We start from the raw sequence: 17445 nt of genomic DNA, 5'->3' as shown, positions 1-17445 counted from the left end.
TTCTCATTTCCTGTTAACTTTGTTTGAATATACGTTGAAAACTGTACTTCCCATGTTTCGTTTTTTTCTTTTTCCTAAAAGAAGCTGAGTGAACAGTCTAGAGTTTCCAGGGTTTACCTGCAGAAACGGCACGAATTGAAAGCAGTAAAAGTTTCCTGGTTAAGAACACCTTCCCCACCTGCTTCCACTCTCTACTTATTGCTCTGTGGCTTTTTACGACGGTGTGGATGATGCCGCGTTATAGAGCTTGAAGTGTAATCTACACGCCAGAGACGGTGACCTTGACACCTTGTTAAGTGTGTGTTATGAATGAGGAAAAACTACCAAGGCGCAATTTTGAAAGGAAGCGCGTTGACACAGTGATTCAGGGGAATGCGGCGACGGCGGCGCTGACCTTGAATGGTGGGTGTTGGGATGACTTTGCAGGGGCTGAGCACTTTTTGCTGAATATTTATAGATCTCTCTCTCTCTCTCCACCTCCCTCCTTCTGTCTCCACAACACCTACATGTATCCCGATACGAGCGCGCGTACGCCGTAAGCACAAACACAAACGTCGCTGTCACAATCACAGGTGCTCCCGCTCCCTTTCTCCCACACACGCCTGACAGGATCACAAGGATTTACAGCTTCCAGTCGTCCGCCCTCGCAGCACAATGAAGCAGCGGATAGATGGATAGATGGATAGATTGGAGGGGGGGGGATTAGACACTCTTGTCCCCTCTTCCCCTCATTTCCCCTCTAATCGCTACAAATTAGGGATGAAGAGCTTAACGCCTCGCCAACTTGAGGGCAGCGCATGCACCGGCTGCCGACTTCCACACAAACTCTGCAGTACGAGGGAACAGTTCGCTTCCTGCAGCGACTGCTAGTTGTAATCAGAGTTACGTCGTGGAGTGAGAAGCACGCAGAATAATGATGGCCGCACACTTCTGGATATGAGTTGCAGCTGCTGGATATTTCTTCCTCGTGTTGTTAGCGCGTCTATATTTAATCCTCGACTTGCCGCGGTGCGCTTTGTTTTGCGTCACTGTTGCAGAATGAGGATTTTAATGAGGGGTTCCATCAGGCCTGTGGGTGTAATTGTGTAGCGATCTGATTTTGAGAGAATCGTTTTCTTTTGTTTGGCTTTCAGGGTCGACTCAGAGACGGGAATAGGAGGGGAGGAAGGTGGCTGGTTGAATCTGAAAGCTCTTTTCACACAAGTCTCTGTCGGGAGATGTATTTATTTTTTTGCTGCAGGGTTTTCTTCCTCCTCCTCCGTTATATATTTTCACATGAATTAATTACTCGGTCATGTGCAGATTAAGTAAACCCACAGGAAAGCATGACGCTTCGAACATGTTTATCCTCATTTCTCACCTCTCTCCTCCCTTCAGGTGTGGTTTCACTGTCCCAGGCGCTGTGTTCCAGCGACGACTACTCCAACTCCCTGCTGCACCTGGACCTCAGCAAAAACCCGGGGGTTTTGTCTGGAGACGATGCCACTGTGAGGCCCTCCCCAACACACACAAATAAAGATTTTTTTTTGTTGTTGTTAGTAAAATACACAGGAAAGACAGACTTCGCAAACAACTAATGAATCATTAGCTTAATATTTTCTTCAGTTTTGTGATTCTGAGGGGTGTATTGAGTGAAACCATCTGTCTATGCCTCAAAGTTCTTGTGTATAAAAAGTGACAGAAAAAGGCAAAATATTACTTTTAGAACTGCCTTTTCATTAAAAAAAAAAAAAAAAAAAAACCTGACTATCAAACAAACTGAACCTGTTCATCAAATTGATGAGAATAAGTTAAAAAGACAAAATACATCCTCTGCCTCTTCATTAAAAAGCTGCATGAGATTTGTGGTTTTTGAAAGCCAACATTTCTGAGCATGGCCTCGGACTCCGCTAGCAGTGCAGTGAAGCTCTCTTGAGTCCAGTCGGCTTCAGCCTCACTCCTGCTCTCGGCATTTGCAGCTGAGATACAAACGTCCTTTTCCTGCGTGATCCTGCTCTTTTGCATTAAACTCTGAAGCGTGACACACCCAGCCAGCTGCTATTGGCTGCTCGCTCTCTTCAGACGGAGCCCTGAAGCGCCGCTCTTCTGTAGAGCAGCTCCAGGTCTCCTGGTGATCTCTCCAGAGCCTATTTCTGCTGACTCAGTGAATTTTTGCGGATGCTCCAGGCAGATTCAGGCCGTGCCTTTCTTTTTAAATTCCTTAATTAAGGTACCTGTACTCTGCTCATCAGTTGCTAGTTGAGGTTTTTGCTATGATACTGATTCATTTTAATGTGAATTTTTCAGATGCTTACATGGGAAAATACCACAATGAAGAATGTGAATGTTTCTGAGAGCCAGGATGACCATCATATATTTTCAGGGATTGACTCAACCACGTAGGCAGGAAGTTAATAGGACAAAAGCATTGACGTCAAACCGACTAAACATGTAAGAGAGTGGGATGTGATGAAGAAAATAGAGCTGCTTCATTGTTTGTGAATAAATATAGACGGGATAGAAATGTAGAGATCTTCTTCGTTTGAATTATGCGTGGCTTCATTTGAATCCACCATAAGGAGCTGCTCTAAAAACAGCATGGAAACCATGGAAATACGTCTTTATTTCCGTTTAGTCATGAATTGGAATCTCATTGTTGGAACCGGTTTTCCATTCAACATTATGAAGCCCGTTTTCTTTTAAGATGTTTTCAATGATTTGTATTAAAGAAAGCGTTGTCCTTGTGCCCGTGCAGAACCTGTACCTGTTCCTGGCTCAGCCCAACTGCCTGGTTCATCTGGACCTGTCTGGGACCGACTGCACCGTGGACTCGGTTTGTACCCGCCGTCTCAGTTTCAGTCGATATCCAGCCGCTTCTCAATGAGCTCATCTCCTGCATGGGATTCTGGCCAAAAATGTGAAAAAGGGGTGGGTGGGGGCTAACGTCTTGAGCATGAATCACGCGCGACACAAAACCTGAGTTTACTTTGTGGAGAAGCTTCTCTGTGCGTAATGCCCGAGGACTTCTTAGAAGGCACCACAATGGAAACGTAGAGCTTATGAATTCTGAAGCTATGTCTTCATTAGAGGGCTAACGGAAGGATTTGTGGTGTGTTTGTTCACTTCTTCGTCACTATAGTGAGAGACGACTTTGTCTGTGTTGCTGCCGCTAAATTTAGCCGGTCTGTGTGCCGGTTGGACAAACGGCGCCTGGCTGCATTTGCAGACCCGCCACCGGCCCAAAGCATGACGGAGCGTCCGGCCGGGGAGTTCAGGGACCACGCCGCCACCGAATCTGCCCCTATTAGCTGCTGATGAAATGGTTTTTCCTCTTGGTTCACAACATGCAGTCATGTTTGCTTCTGTATTACTGCTTTGACGGCACCGACAGAAGAAACTGCAGTAGATACATGATAATACATATATCTTTCTTCCCTCCTCTGCTTTGTGGTGAGAGGTCAAACGCAGCTCTACTGTACTTTATATACACGCTGCACCACTGAGGTACGATGCCATATAGTATATACAAAGACTGAATCTTAATATAACTGTAAAATCAATATCGAGTGGATAACATTTGGTTTGAGTTAAAAAAAAAAAAAAAAAAAAAAAAAAATGTTTTACTTCAGTATCAAAAAAATATTCAAACATCCTTAAAATCTCATCAGCCGGTCTGCCTGCCCCTTTCTCCTTCATGATACTCGCATTCACATCTCGAATATGGAAGGAATAAAATGTCAGAGCAATGACTGTGGATGAATGAATGTTTGCTGCCAGCAGTAACTTTTCTAAATGAGTAACACCTCGGATGTGGTGTTAGAATAAACAGCAACACTGATATTGATGAGATGAAATACCTAACAGATGGCTCACTCTGCCACTACTAATGATGAACACAGCATAAAGTGGCTCTTGCAGCGTGTAAATACATTGAAAGGTGATTTCAAATAAAAACGCAGGTCCATCTATCTTCGATGCAACTGATTATCGGAGTTCAGATGGTGGAGAGCTGGAAGCATTTTTAGTAAAGATGAAAGACGAGGTGCATCCTGGACAGACAAGTCATCTTGCATCAGTCAGTTTTTTCCCCCCTTTAGTTGAAAATCTCCAGATTAATCATCAACTGCAAGTTATTTTACTGAAACCAAATCTGATCTTGTATATGCAAAGAAAGAGGAAAAAAAAACATTATCAGATTTGCATCTTTCATGATTTCATGATAAACTCGGGCAGTAATAATAACATCACACATTCCTGGAAGTAGTCATGATTCTTCTTCTGAGTGGTTTTCTGCCCAGTTTATTTTTTTCTTGACGTGTTTGTCTGTCAGCTGAGGTGTACAGAGTTAGATTGGTACACAGCGGATAGTTCAATTATCATTCTTATCCATGTCATGACGAGCAATGAACAATGTTGCTCTAGATGAGCCATATCACACATTCCATGTTCTTGTTCCTGTTCCTTGTTCCAGGCAGAACATGCAAACTCTGCACACAGTTGAATGTAACATTGTGCAAAGTTAATGTTTATGAATCGGGTTAGACGCTATCTGGGGTTATAAACCTATCAGGACCTAGCGTGTAACGGCAATATCCCGCATTTTGTTTGAATTCATTACTCTCTTAGCGCCGTAACATTTTGAAAACACGACTTTCACAGGTGGTGACATTTTCCACATTATGTACCTACTGCTCAGAATAATTCCTCTGCTCCGAGATGCTTCCATCCACGGCGCCTTTCTGCTCTCTGCCTTACGTTTGCTTTCTTCCCCTGCTCCACTTCACTTCACTCGAGCAGTTTTAAATATCTAAAAGCTGAGAGCTTGTCAAGGAGGAATCTGAACGGCCTACCCTCGTGAAACCTATCCCTCCTGTTAATGTGGGCCATGAATTTTCTATTGAATTATGTGCATGAATGGAAGTCGCTGCTTCTGATCTGCTTTATTTGCAAATCTGCCGACTTGCTCCCCTTCAGGGGGTAAAGACCTCTCCGTGGTACCTGCTAATTGTCATTTATCCTTTAGAGAGGAACCATCTGAGGCAGAATTAGTGTTTTTTAGCGCTGGCTTTGCGGGATTGAATTATTAATAAGTTTCTGTTTTTAATCCGGGCTGACATACGCACAACGGTCGATTAGTCAATTTGTGTGATGGATCACTCTGTCGGGGGGGAAAATGGATTTGTCCGATAGTTTAACCTCTCACAAGTGATGAGATTCTGCTTAAAGTCTTACAAGAAATTGGATTGCGATGCCAATTATATTTGCCTCTGTCTAAAAAACACACATATATCATCTTTATTCCAGGATTAATTGGGTCACAGTTCCCTGTGCGTTCATATTAGTATTCCTTAACGCCCTGTATTGGGAAGGTCTGCTGTGTCTTCTCAACATGTGGCTTTGATTACTCACATATGCTCATTGATGGATGGAAGACACTGAGAATTCTAAGCAGGAAAAACTACATGTGACACAGAATCCTTGATTCTCCTCACTCGCCCGGAGTAGCTTTTTTCCCCCCTCTCTCTCCCTGTAATGGGACGCTTGATGGATATGCAGTGTAACAAATTGAAGAACTGTAAGTAATTCATTTTTTTTTTTTTTTTTTTTTCCTGGTATGGGTTTGGCTTGACTTTGATTCAGCGCAATACAATTACACTTCTTATTGCCCATTTGGTCCCACTATCGGGAATTAGTAGACTTATTGGACAGATGAGCACTTTCCGCACTCACTCTTGGAAAAATGGGTGGAAATGCTGCCTGCTATATTTTAGTCTGCGGAATCGTCGGGGCATTAACCATTAAATAAGCAAGGAAACAGAGATAAGTGTGTTTACAAGTTTTACGTTGTGCAATTTTTTTCATTTTTTCCACATTGTGACTTACATAATGAGAAGCTTTTTTCGGGGCTTCTTCATGCGTGGAGTTTGCATGATCTCTCTTCACACCGTGTTGAACGGGTGACCTGTCCAGGAGGTAACCTTCCTGCTGGCATCTTAAACCCATACTTAAAGTAGTGTAGGATGTGTTGATTAGTTAAGAATAAATATGCTTTAATATACTAAAACAACAGTTTGGCTTGTATTAAAACTTTGCTTCATAATGATCATAAATAGTCAACTCAGCTCGTTCTCAATTAAATACAACAGAAATGCGGCTCACAAATGAATGAGTCATTGATTCTCTAATATCCCAAATGGTATTATAATGCTATGAGGAGGCTTTCTGTTTCACAGAGCATGCAGGATTTTCTTCAAATACTTTTGACCTTTCTGTCTTTAATAAGAGTTTTCAATATATATATCATTTTTTTTCTGCTTCTTTCTTTCAAATGGAACTTCTTGTTCTTCTGTTCATACAGTTACTGTTGCTCATCAAAACATTAACTTAAAAAAAAAAGGTTGAATGAATACCAAATGTATTAAACTTGATTTCAAATCTAATTTGTATTGCATTCTTCAAATATGGTGGAATCAGTCTTAATAAGTGTTTCAGTTAAAGCTTCTCTTGCATTGCTGGCACTAAATGTTCAGAACAGTTTACTTTTTAATTCAAAGCAATCCAGACATTTCAAGTTAGACTGCCAGAACATTGTAAATACAATAATGAAATCTATCCAAAAGCTTGTCAAGTGGTAGAGAAGGCTTTTTTTTTTTAGGATGATTGCATTTAAAAACCAGAAAACGTACACGGGGAGGCCATTTTATTCAGTATATGCTTGTATAATCTAATGTGATGCACTGCAGCTGTTCCATAAATCTGCCTTCACAGATAGAATAATGTTGAGTTTGGTCTGAGTTTAGTTTGTCTGAGCAGATTTACAACTTGTTCGCTTTCGAGGTTGTTGGTGTCGAGCTGTAATTTGTTATATTGTGAGGTGTTTTACTGCACTAATAGCAATGCTGCTGATAATTCTTGTAAATTTCATCATTTACTGCATAAAGTAATTGCCTTTATCTTACAGTTCAAACCCAAAAATCAATCAAGTTATCTGGTATCTTGCAAGAATTCAGTGTAACTCTGAATCCTCCTCTCAGAGGTTAAAACGCTTCTTTACGTGTTCTCTCCGTGCCCTTCACTCCTGTGCAGGTGCATCTCTACCTCTGAAGCTGCACCGAATGTATGGTTTCTAAAACGGATGCAATCACAACATCCATTAACCCACAGACACATTATGTTCCAGTGGTTTTTATCGAAAGCTGCAGCTGCGGTATGTTGTGGAGTAATAGTGCGGTGAAGTAAATTAGTATTTATTCACATTTATTTATATGCCGGGGCGCTCTTCCCTGCTGCGTGGAGTTGATTAGAGAGTGGGCGCTAAATTGACTTAATTCTCCCATCAGTGGAATCACCTCATTTTCAGGTCTCTGAACAAACGATTGTCTGTCATGCTCAAACGCACAAATAATGGTGTGTCATCCTCCTCAGGACTCCAAGCAGCAACTCTATGAAGGCGGCGTGCCAGATGTGCACCTACATAAAAGGCTACTTTGTGGAATATATGTCGCATTTGATGCTAAATACACTTTGCAAATGGATGCAGGAGCTGAGAAGCACTTTATTGTCCTCTTCAGGCCGCAGCCATATGGTGTGGAAGAGATGAATTAAATCCTCGATCAAATAACGGGCTCTGTCCAAATCAGACTTACAGCGACGTCTCATTCGGTTGTGCTGCATCTTTTGCACGTTCACTTGTAAAGCCACTCCGTTTATTTGTAACTGTCAAATAATGCTAGCCTAATATACCAAAGGGTCTTTTTCCCAGAAGAGGCATCTCACCACAAAAGAAATAGTGTTATTTATTCAGTCTGCTCACATTGTATTTGTCAGCTTTAATCTGCACTATAACCATTTGTGCGGCGCTCAAGAGCCAAAATAACTGTTACACAACACAATCACTTTTTGCTGGAGCAAACATAACTCAACCCGTTTATCTGTGTGTTTCTCTGCCAGCTGTTCGGGGCCTTGCTGCGAGGCTGCTGCGCTGACCTCTCCTACCTGAACCTTTCCAAGAACTCCTTCTCTCACAGGTGGGCGTTCGACTCGAGCGTAATTCCCTGTGAAGGCCGCCGGAAGAAAGGAGCGGCAACAAACACCTTGGTTTTTCTTGCTTGCGTGACTCAGCCAGAACGGCTCTGGAGGAATTCCAGTTCGAAAGCGCGGCGGTGTCGGCGGCCGGCGTCATTATTTATATCCTGCCGTAGATTAGCGTTCGGCCCTGGACCCCTCGCTCAAAATCACGCCACTCATCTGCTGTGCTTCGCTGCATATGCGTGCACAGAATGTGTTTCCAGCCTTCTTTAATGTACGCATGTCGCTGTTTGCTAACAAGTTTCCTCTCTGTCGAGCCCCTGTACGCCTGCCCACAAGTGTTTTGTGCTTTTCTTTTTTTCTCTCTCTTTTTTTTTTTTTTTTAAGCATGTCTTTCAGTGTGTGTGGCAGAACGAGCGCATCGTCTTTGTTTGCTTAGCTAGCAGGCAGAAGCGGCTCCGACTCTCATCATGTCTCGTCCCACAGGAGCCCAGGAGCTTCCCTGTTCAGCATATTACATTACAGAATCACAGAGACAGAAGTTAGTGAAAAATGAGCCTAATTTTAGACGGGAATTATTGTTCCAATCCCCGGGCTCCTACGCTTTTTTTTTTTTCTTCTCTCTCTCTCTCTCTCTCTATTTGTTGCATTGCATCTCCTGTATCTCTCATCCATCTTTTACTTCTTTGCGTTTGTGTGGCAGCACCTCTTAAACTCCCCCTCTTCCTTTATATCCCTGCTTCATCCATCTTCACCACCTGATTTTTTTTTTTTTTTCCCCCTCAGCTCCCCTATCACTCGCTCCCTTTCTCCGTATCGTACACTCCATCATCTTTCACGCCGGTTTCTCCTCACATCTTCCCACCTCCTCGCACCTCTCCTCCTCCTCCGTCCCTCCCTCTGCTCAGAGTTCATCGCACCTCCTGCCGGTCCCGCTGGCTCGGTGCTGCTGGTCAGATGGCCGCGGCGTTGTGGCGACAACACGGAGCCGCAAAGCTGAACCGAGCTGATAAGAGCCGCCTGACTGCTGCTCATGAATATGGAAGGCGCCGCCTCGGACCGCTCTTTCACCCGCCCCACAAACACACACACACACACACACACACACACACACACACACACACACACACACAGATGGTGGCACTTTCTTGAAACAATGAACGGCCCAGCATGTATACTGTTGGAGAAGTGTGCGCGTGCGGTTACAAGTTGCTGATACAGCTCTCTGGAGAGCGTTTGGCGAGAGTGACAGTGACACCGTATCTGCTTATGCGACAGTAGACGGCCCGTATCTGCGGAGGCTGAACGGCTTTATGCTAATGGCTACAAATGGGTCAAAGGAGAAATGACAATTTGCACACTGGGAGGTTATCAAGCTTGACTGGAAAGACGCTTTTGTCGCCGTTATCATTGTCCTTATATTCTTTTTTTTGTCTGTTTACAACTGTCTAATCACCAGGAAGAAGCAATGCACTGTGGGTAACACATGCAGTGGTTATTTGTGCTGGATGATCTTGTGACGTTGGAGGCCCGCTCGGCGAGCGCAAAATCATTCTGTGATGTTCGCATTTCGCTTGTGCCGTCGCAACAATCTGTGTGCAGCGCCGGGTCAAGTGCTCAAGGACAAAAAGGGCTCGTAGTCGCAGAGCAGAATCCAAAAAGGAATCTATTGACGTGGAGCAGAAATTGGAGGGGTTGTGGTGATTAGTCATTACTGCTCTCATATCTGTGAAGCAGCTGTGCACAACACATGGGCACATGACAGAATTGGCTCCGCAATCAGAGAGTGCAGAGAGGATCTTTCTTTTTACGACGTCTCTGAGGTTCAGGCTGTATTTCCGACGTGTTGCTGGAGGCAGGTGATGTCTCTCGTCAGAGATAATTCTGCTTTATAGCTGGCACGTTTCCAGTAATTGTGGGTGTCGGTGTTGTGGAAGCATTATTGCCTCTGTTGTTGGGAGGAAACAAGGGCTCAAGCAAAACCAAGTTTGCATGCATCTCCAGAAGCTTATGCTAATGGGAAAGTTTTACATTTCAGTTTGACACCTCTCGGTCGCGGTGGCAGCAGGACGAGCATCCGGGGTAAAAAAAAAAAATTTGCAACGTCTACAGATCAGGTTACACTGACTTGCTGCGAGGGAGGGAGAAGGCGAGTAAACGCCACTTCAGACTGCGAAGGGCCAGCGAGGTAAAAGCAAGCAAGGCCTTAATAGCCAGCGAACATGTCAGATGAAGTGGTAACATTAGAAATGCTTCCAAGTGTCTCTAGAAGTTAAAACGTAAGCATAAAAAGGAATTGATTGTCTCTGAAGGTCCTAAAAGTGCTCAGGTTTCGATGAAATAGGGTCTAAATCTGCTGCAATCAGCGGAAACATAAGCGGTGAAAGAATCCGAGCAGATGTTAAAATACATATTTTCTGAGGAGGAAGACGTGTTGCTTCAGGAAGAAAACCACCGATGACATGAAGCATGTTTGAGGAGGAGTTCTTAATGAGAACTGAATTGAAACTTTTGATGTGCAGAGCAACACTCAAACATTTGATTTTAGATTAAATAGGTCAAGTTTTTAAAATGAAACCATTTTGTGAATCAGTCGCTGAAATTAACAGTCTTAGAGATCATTTTATCAGTGATAAATATCTGTTGACCCAAAGTTCAGTTTGGCTGCAGTTTTCATTCCTGAACATTTTAAGCGCAATCCTAATTAGTTCGTATTATTTGATACAGTATGTAGCGTCCAACAGGAAGTACAGCTTAATAGCATCTAACTGGAGTTTCCCATGTTTTCTTAATTTCCCATTTGTGTTATTTACTTTTTAAAGCGTCCTAAGCTGTTAATTTTGGAGCAACCAAAGTAAGGAAACACACAGCTGCAGTTAATTGAGTTATTAAATGTTTAATTTACTAAACAGAAAAGGGAAGGAAACCTCATTAACAGTCAGTCACAGCCTCGATGACTCAACACATTTTTAATGACCTGATCCTGCAAGAGAAGAATATGAGTGTAAATAAAGAATAAAGAGAGTAATAACCGTGAGTCCTGCATTACAGTTCACCAGTGAAATGACTGGCCTTTATGACTTGTTTTATTCTGTAAAGAGGTAATTTCTGCAGGCCGTTCTTTGTGTGAGATTTTGTGTTTATATCTAAAGTGTATCATCTCTGAAAACAATACTTATTTATCAGGCTAAGGGTGAAAAGCACACGGCGATAAAAACAGACTATTTTGTTCCCAAGTAAACAACATATCAGCTGCCTGAAGAGAGGTAGCAGGTAATCTTTCCCTGAAACACAAACCTCGTCTTTATGTAAGATGAATTCATCCGTTTTCCCCCTCGCACCCTCCTCCTCTTCCTCCTCCTCCTCTCTGCCACTCACACTTTATCCGGTTCTCTCCAGACGCCCTTCCTCATCCTTCCCCGTGGTGAGTTATTGGTGCGGCGGGGGCTGAGATGGCAGATTGGCTGTTATGACAAGTACTAAACACAGATCTGAACCGGTGTATAACACCCATCCTGCGGATGCCGAGTGTAGCCTCCTCGCTGACTGCAGACGTCTTCCTCGCCCTCCGTCTGATGGCGGGCTAATGTCGAGAGCGCGCCAAGCAGATGGCGGGATAATTGGTCAGTGTTACCTTTTAACTGGTGGCAGTAATTAATGCCAAAATCACCTTTTCACGGTGTCTGCTTGATATAATACTGACCCAAATGTCACAGCCGGCATCTGTCAGCTCCAGCCTCGCCTCTCTCTTTTCTGTCTCACTCTTTTATCTCTTTCTTCCTGCGCTCCCTCTCTCTCCCCCGTCTCTTCATTCAGTCTGTCAGATCTCCGCTTGCCTTCCGCAAACTTTCTGTCACTCTTTATCAGCAGATCTTGTCCCTCTGTCGTCGTCCTTCTTGTCTCGATCGGCCTCTTGTCTGCTCCGGTCGCTCTCTCGCCACCTTTCATTTTTGTTTAACCGCCCGGTCGTGATCTGTCTTTCAGCGTCCGCCCTCTGCTCACTTGCACTCTGCCTACCTCCTATTTTAAAGCTGTTGTTTTTTTTTGTGTTTTTTTTCCACCCTTGCCCAGGAAAGCGAGAGACTCTCTGCCAACCTTTCGCCAGTTCTTCAGCTCGGCATTCAGCCTGACCCACGTCAGCCTGGCCTCGATGAAAGTCCCCCCGGATTCACTGAGGTGAGTCACTGTCACAGGTGAAGATTTAAAGCGACCTTTGAAGCTCCAGACTTGCCAGCATGTCTTCGGACGCAGATCTCTTATATAACGCAGTTTGAAGAACCGTCTATATATCCTTAACCTTTTTTAATTGACCTGTCTAAATTAGAATTTATGCTGACCATATAATATTGTAGCAGGTAGTGGAAAAAAATAAAATAAAAATGCATTGGCACTTCAATTCAACTTTCTTGATTATATTAAAATTCCCCACTTATTATATGAAGTAACTGACGTCAGAAGTAGGAAGATCCGTCTTTCCTCAATGAAGCCGCTGATGCATCAACTGAAGCCAGACTGCATATTAAGTCCCCGGTTAAAGAGCGTCACTTTGCAAACTAGACCAGCCTGCAGTGCAAATGAAATGGGGATCGATCAGCGTCGTCACAAATCGACTCAACCTGGTTTGGAAGCCAGCACAGGGTCTTTGACAGTGTTGGTGTATTAGCAGTTAAAAATCGGTTCTAATGGGCCAAACCGTCTTCAGGGATCTTCGGGATCAGGGTTAATCGTTAAGGACGGACGGTGGATATATCCAGTGACAGCTGGCAGTGGCAAACATCCAGTCATACTTCAGCAGCCACTGATACATCCGGTGTTACAGCGTTATGAATATTCCGCTGACTGCGTTTAGCTCTGAATGGCGTATCGCCACTCATGACAGCTAACTGGCAGCCGGATATCTTCGCCTTCATTTGGGAAAATCTCGAGACGGGATGCATAGACGGAGCTGGCAGAATAACCTGCAGTCAAAGCCAAGATGGCAAGAGGATGTGCTAATACACACATCGACCGCTGCGAATGAATGATATTATCCTGTATTATCAGTGAAATCGCCGAATATTTACAATAAGGAACCATAGTAGGAGGTGTGTTGCTGCCGTTTCCGTGTTTGTACATTTGATGAAGTTGAAAGATTAGAGTAACTTGATGTCTCTGCGATGGGTAAACCGTTTAGATGAAGTTCTCATGTAACTTAATCCAGCTAAATGCTATCAAAGCTATGTGGTAATATTAGCATTTAGGAAGATTTTAGTAGACTGCAATTCATGAAGTTGCTTAGAATAAATATATATATCTATATCCGTATATATAACTTTCAGCAGATGGCTTCCAGCATTTGCATAATGAATTTCATGCACAGTAGGCATAATGAAATCCCTATAATAATCCAATTAAGAGATGAAATACCACAAATAAGCAAATATTAAAATGTAGGAGACGTGGTTTCTTGGTTTAATACTGGAGACACGATTTCCCCTCGGGTTACAGCCCAGCAGCAGCGCTATCTTGTAAACACATCCAATTTTTACTGAATTTTGTCTGAAACTCCAACAGATCTGTATTTTTTTTTTATTTTTTTAAGGTTATGTTTAGCTGCAGTGGAGATCTGTGATAAAACGTAGCTCATGAGACAACTCACGGATCTTATTATTTGCAGCTCCCAGATCATTCCAAGTGCGTTAGCAGCAATTTTCGCTGATACCACCTATCTGTGTCAACAGGCATTTGTGCTGCTGAGAGTGTTTAGTCAAACTTCGGGCCTCGGAGTGGTGGGAGATGAATTCCCAGCGGAGGCCACTCAGGATAAAAACGTATCCACTTTAGTTTGAAGCGCTGAGTAAATTGAGCTCGGGAAAAATCACCATTGAAGGCGTTTACATTTTACATCCAAGAGGAGACTCCTAAAATGTAACGTGTATTATTCCAGCGTGCGCCGGTCTGTGGTCTAACCCTAATGCATTGCTGATGCGCAAGAGCCTTGAGAGCAGCGCAGTCAAATCCGCCCTTGTTTAAAGCGCAACCACTCTGCCTACAAGGGCGTTATTTCTCCGTTTTCATTGTCTCTGGCCTGAATACTAAAATAGCTTATGCCATATGGACGGCAGTTTGCATCCAAAGCATCAGTGAGATTTAATCATCAAAGCACACATTAGGCTTCAAACACTTTTCCTTGACAGCAGAGCCAGTCTACTGTTATGTTCGTAGTCTGGCCTTCAATCAGAGGACACAGAAACCCAAGCCCCTGCGTTGGCGAGCTGCCATTGTGCTGACGTGTCTATTTGCAGGAGTCTGTATTCTCACCAGCTTCAGGAGATCTGTAGTTTAAACCGGCTCACAGAACAGCCAAGCACAAAAAAGCACATTTCCCTACGGGGATAAATGGAACATCGCAATATTACAGTTTCTCTGTAAAGGTGCATTGTCCACTGTTAGCTTCCCCCCCCCCACCAGCCAGGAGAACACAATCAATAACGGTGGAAACAAAAGAAAACTGCCAGCAATGGCGATGATTGCTTGCTGCAGGATGGACCCCGGCCAGAACGGAGGGAGCAGACTCCCCACTTAGCACTTCTCCTCATTACCACCTCATGGTGCATAACTCTTAAATGTGTATTCTTTGCACAAGAACAACGTCCAGCGGAGCTTTGATGTGCAAATGCAGTGTTGGTTCGCATCCAGCTGTGTGTGTGTGAGTGCGAGTGCGCAACAATTGACCATGTCTTCTGGATAAATAGAGAAAAAAAATAGTCTTTTTGGTTGAGGTGGTTTCTGTTAAAGGCTGAGGGAGCTGTGAATCTTTTCCTTTAAGCTACTTTTCTCTAAATCTTTTAAGATGGCTCTAAAATGTTTAGGTGTGCCCTGGAGAACATGGCTCAGTGGGCGGATAGAGCGGGCGAGAAACAGAACCGATTGGGTTTTAATGGGAGCGATCTTCAATTTTTCCGTCATTTTTTTCTTGTCCTTATCTCTTCATTGACCTTTGTTTCTCTCCATCCACCTGTCATTGTTCTCACTCTTCCTTCTATATCTTTTCTCATAAATCTTGTTTTTTTTTTTTCCCACTTGTTTTCTTCCTCCCGTCTCCCTTCAGGGCTCTGTTCCTGGGTTTGTCCAATAACCCTCATATCACTGATTTACACCTGGACATCAGCAGCTGCGAGGTACGCTCTGTCGGTCTGCGCCTCACTTCATCGTCTTTCACAGATTAACGCTCGTGGCCTTCACGTCGTGTCCCGCCCCCCCTCTGCCTCCCTCCTACAGCTCAGGTCGGCGGGCGCCGGGGTGATTCAGGAGCTGTTTCCTCGAGTTTCGTGCGTGGGGACTCTAGACATCTCCGATAATGGTGAGCGACCTTGTCTTCGCGCTCATTCACTGGGGTTGCACTGGCGTGGGCGCCGGGGTTTTGTAAGCCCTTTGATTGCAGCCGTGACGGACGGGGAGCCCGACGTCGACGGCTTTTGATCACGAGGGCGTCTTTATAAGCTGAGCTGCTAATATAATCCTAATGTGAGATATCTGTGCAGCTTATGTAACATCAGCGTTTACAATGAGGGAGGAAGCTGCATGTTCTAAACACACATACATGCACACACACACACACGCACACACACGGAGGATTATCTCAGCGTGAACTTGATTGCCCTGTGTTCCAGCGTCTCAGTTGCTTTCTCCACATCAATAGAGACGTTTTGCTGGTTTTGATGCCGAGAATTAACTGGGTACACTCCGACTTCCTGTTCATTAGAGTTCTGGCTGCAGTTGCACAGAAGCCTGGCTGTTCTGTCTCAGCGTCTTGAAGGAACATTAATATCACGAACCCTTTCATCTCGTTGGCCGATGCGTCGAGTCGTCTGTGTTACGACACCTCAAAGGCCGGCGGTCTGTGTCGCTCCGTAACGGAGCGCGACTGGGATTTTAATTTGCTCAAAATTTTGAGGTTTGGGCTTGTTGGCTCAGTGCAAACACCTCGTGTGAGTTTGTTTTTGCGACAGACGTTCAAACTTTGTATTTAGAGGAAGTTTCTGGATACAGGCTGCCATCATTTTTGTGAGTCATGTTTGTAGTTATAATTAATATATGCTCTATGTATAGAAAAAAATCTCTGCAAAACATGATTATGAAGTTAGTATTATAGATTGTAGATTACATAGAGGTTAACGGTGCCTATAAAAAACAAAAAAACAATTTTTAGAGCCTGTATGGTCTAATTTTATTGACCTGAGAGTCACAGCACAAGTAACTGAAATCGTTTTATGTTTTTTTTCTTGGTCTGTTTCAGTACCGATTCTTGTCTATGCTAAATTGTTGGCCTTCATTAGCGGTGTTGGGACATTAAATGGATGAACGCTGAGTTCCAGCATGGTTGACTGTAGTTTTACACAGCAAAAATATCAACCTTGGGATGGTCTTCTCCTTCAGTCTACTGCTAGCTGAGACATTTTCTACTCTCACTCAGAAGACATATCTGATACTAAGCATTTAGATCACAGTGTTTACTATTCATTCAGGCAGACACCTCCTACTTACTAAAAACATAACACGTACGATGGCCACCAACCAAATTCTTTCATCAACAGCCATTAATCTACAGTATTTTGAATTGAACAGACCAGAACCTCAGTAGAAACCTTGATGTATTGCCTTTACGAGTTACATTTGCTGCTACTCTCCTTCTCTGTGTTGAATCACACACTACTTAGATAATATAACCTTGCCTTCCTATTATTTAACCATCCATAGTTTTGCTTTCTGAATAAGCCTTTTAAGTATTTGTTCCTGAAATACTTTCCCATGGTAACCACTTCCCCTTGGCAGCATCCTTCATCCTTGAGCCTTTGAGAAGGTGAATGAGAGCGAGCGCAGGGTTAATTAGGTGTATTTTGGACTTTCAATGGGCAGTGATCATTTGTGCCAAAATTGTCCATGAGACAAAGCTTTAGGATTTTAGGCCGGAAACATTCACGCCCTGCAGAGTAATTGATGGCTCACTGCAGACCCACAGTCGGTCCATTTCATGTGGCAGTAAATGTGACTTTTCGCATTCTGAGATATCCTTCAGAATCCTCTTTGTATTCCAGACTATCTCTCTTTAAAACTTTCAGGCTTGTTTGCTTGTTTCATCGGTGCTTACATGGATGTAATTACAGATTCACTTGAAAGTTTGTTTTTACAAAAGGTCCGTGGAGCATAGCGGGGCTGCGTTTGCTCTACAGATGTGGGTGTTGTGCTGTGTTGTGTTGTGTGCAGGTTTAGACGCCGACCTGCTGGCTGTCATCCCGGCATTCTCTCGGCACCCCTCCCTCAAACACCTGATGCTGGGAAAGAACTTCAACATCAAGGGCAGGTATGAAGTCCGTGCGGGGGAGCGGCGGTGCAGATGGTTTGCGAGGACGATGCAGATGATGAATGCTTTCCCGTTGTCTCTCTCTGCCTCCTCAG

The 17445-nt window shown here is 43.8% G+C and overlaps 1 protein-coding gene across 1 annotated transcript in view; it reads left to right on the top strand.

Annotated features, from left to right (window-relative positions):
- Positions 1 to 17445, top strand: part of carmil3 (capping protein regulator and myosin 1 linker 3) — a 78773-nt gene that overhangs the window by 35299 nt on the left and 26029 nt on the right. Inside the window, exons 13-19 of the mRNA XM_030114401.1 lie at positions 1378 to 1487; positions 2735 to 2812; positions 7930 to 8006; positions 12079 to 12183; positions 15098 to 15167; positions 15268 to 15349; positions 17254 to 17350. Coding sequence (XP_029970261.1) covers positions 1378 to 1487; positions 2735 to 2812; positions 7930 to 8006; positions 12079 to 12183; positions 15098 to 15167; positions 15268 to 15349; positions 17254 to 17350 — 619 coding nt within the window. The remainder of the gene's footprint in view (positions 1 to 1377; positions 1488 to 2734; positions 2813 to 7929; positions 8007 to 12078; positions 12184 to 15097; positions 15168 to 15267; positions 15350 to 17253; positions 17351 to 17445) is intronic.

This window comes from Salarias fasciatus, chromosome 18 (assembly GCF_902148845.1).
Source record: "Salarias fasciatus chromosome 18, fSalaFa1.1, whole genome shotgun sequence".
NCBI classification, from domain to species: Eukaryota; Metazoa; Chordata; class Actinopteri; order Blenniiformes; family Blenniidae; genus Salarias; species Salarias fasciatus.
This window is presented reverse-complemented; position numbering and strand designations above follow the sequence as displayed.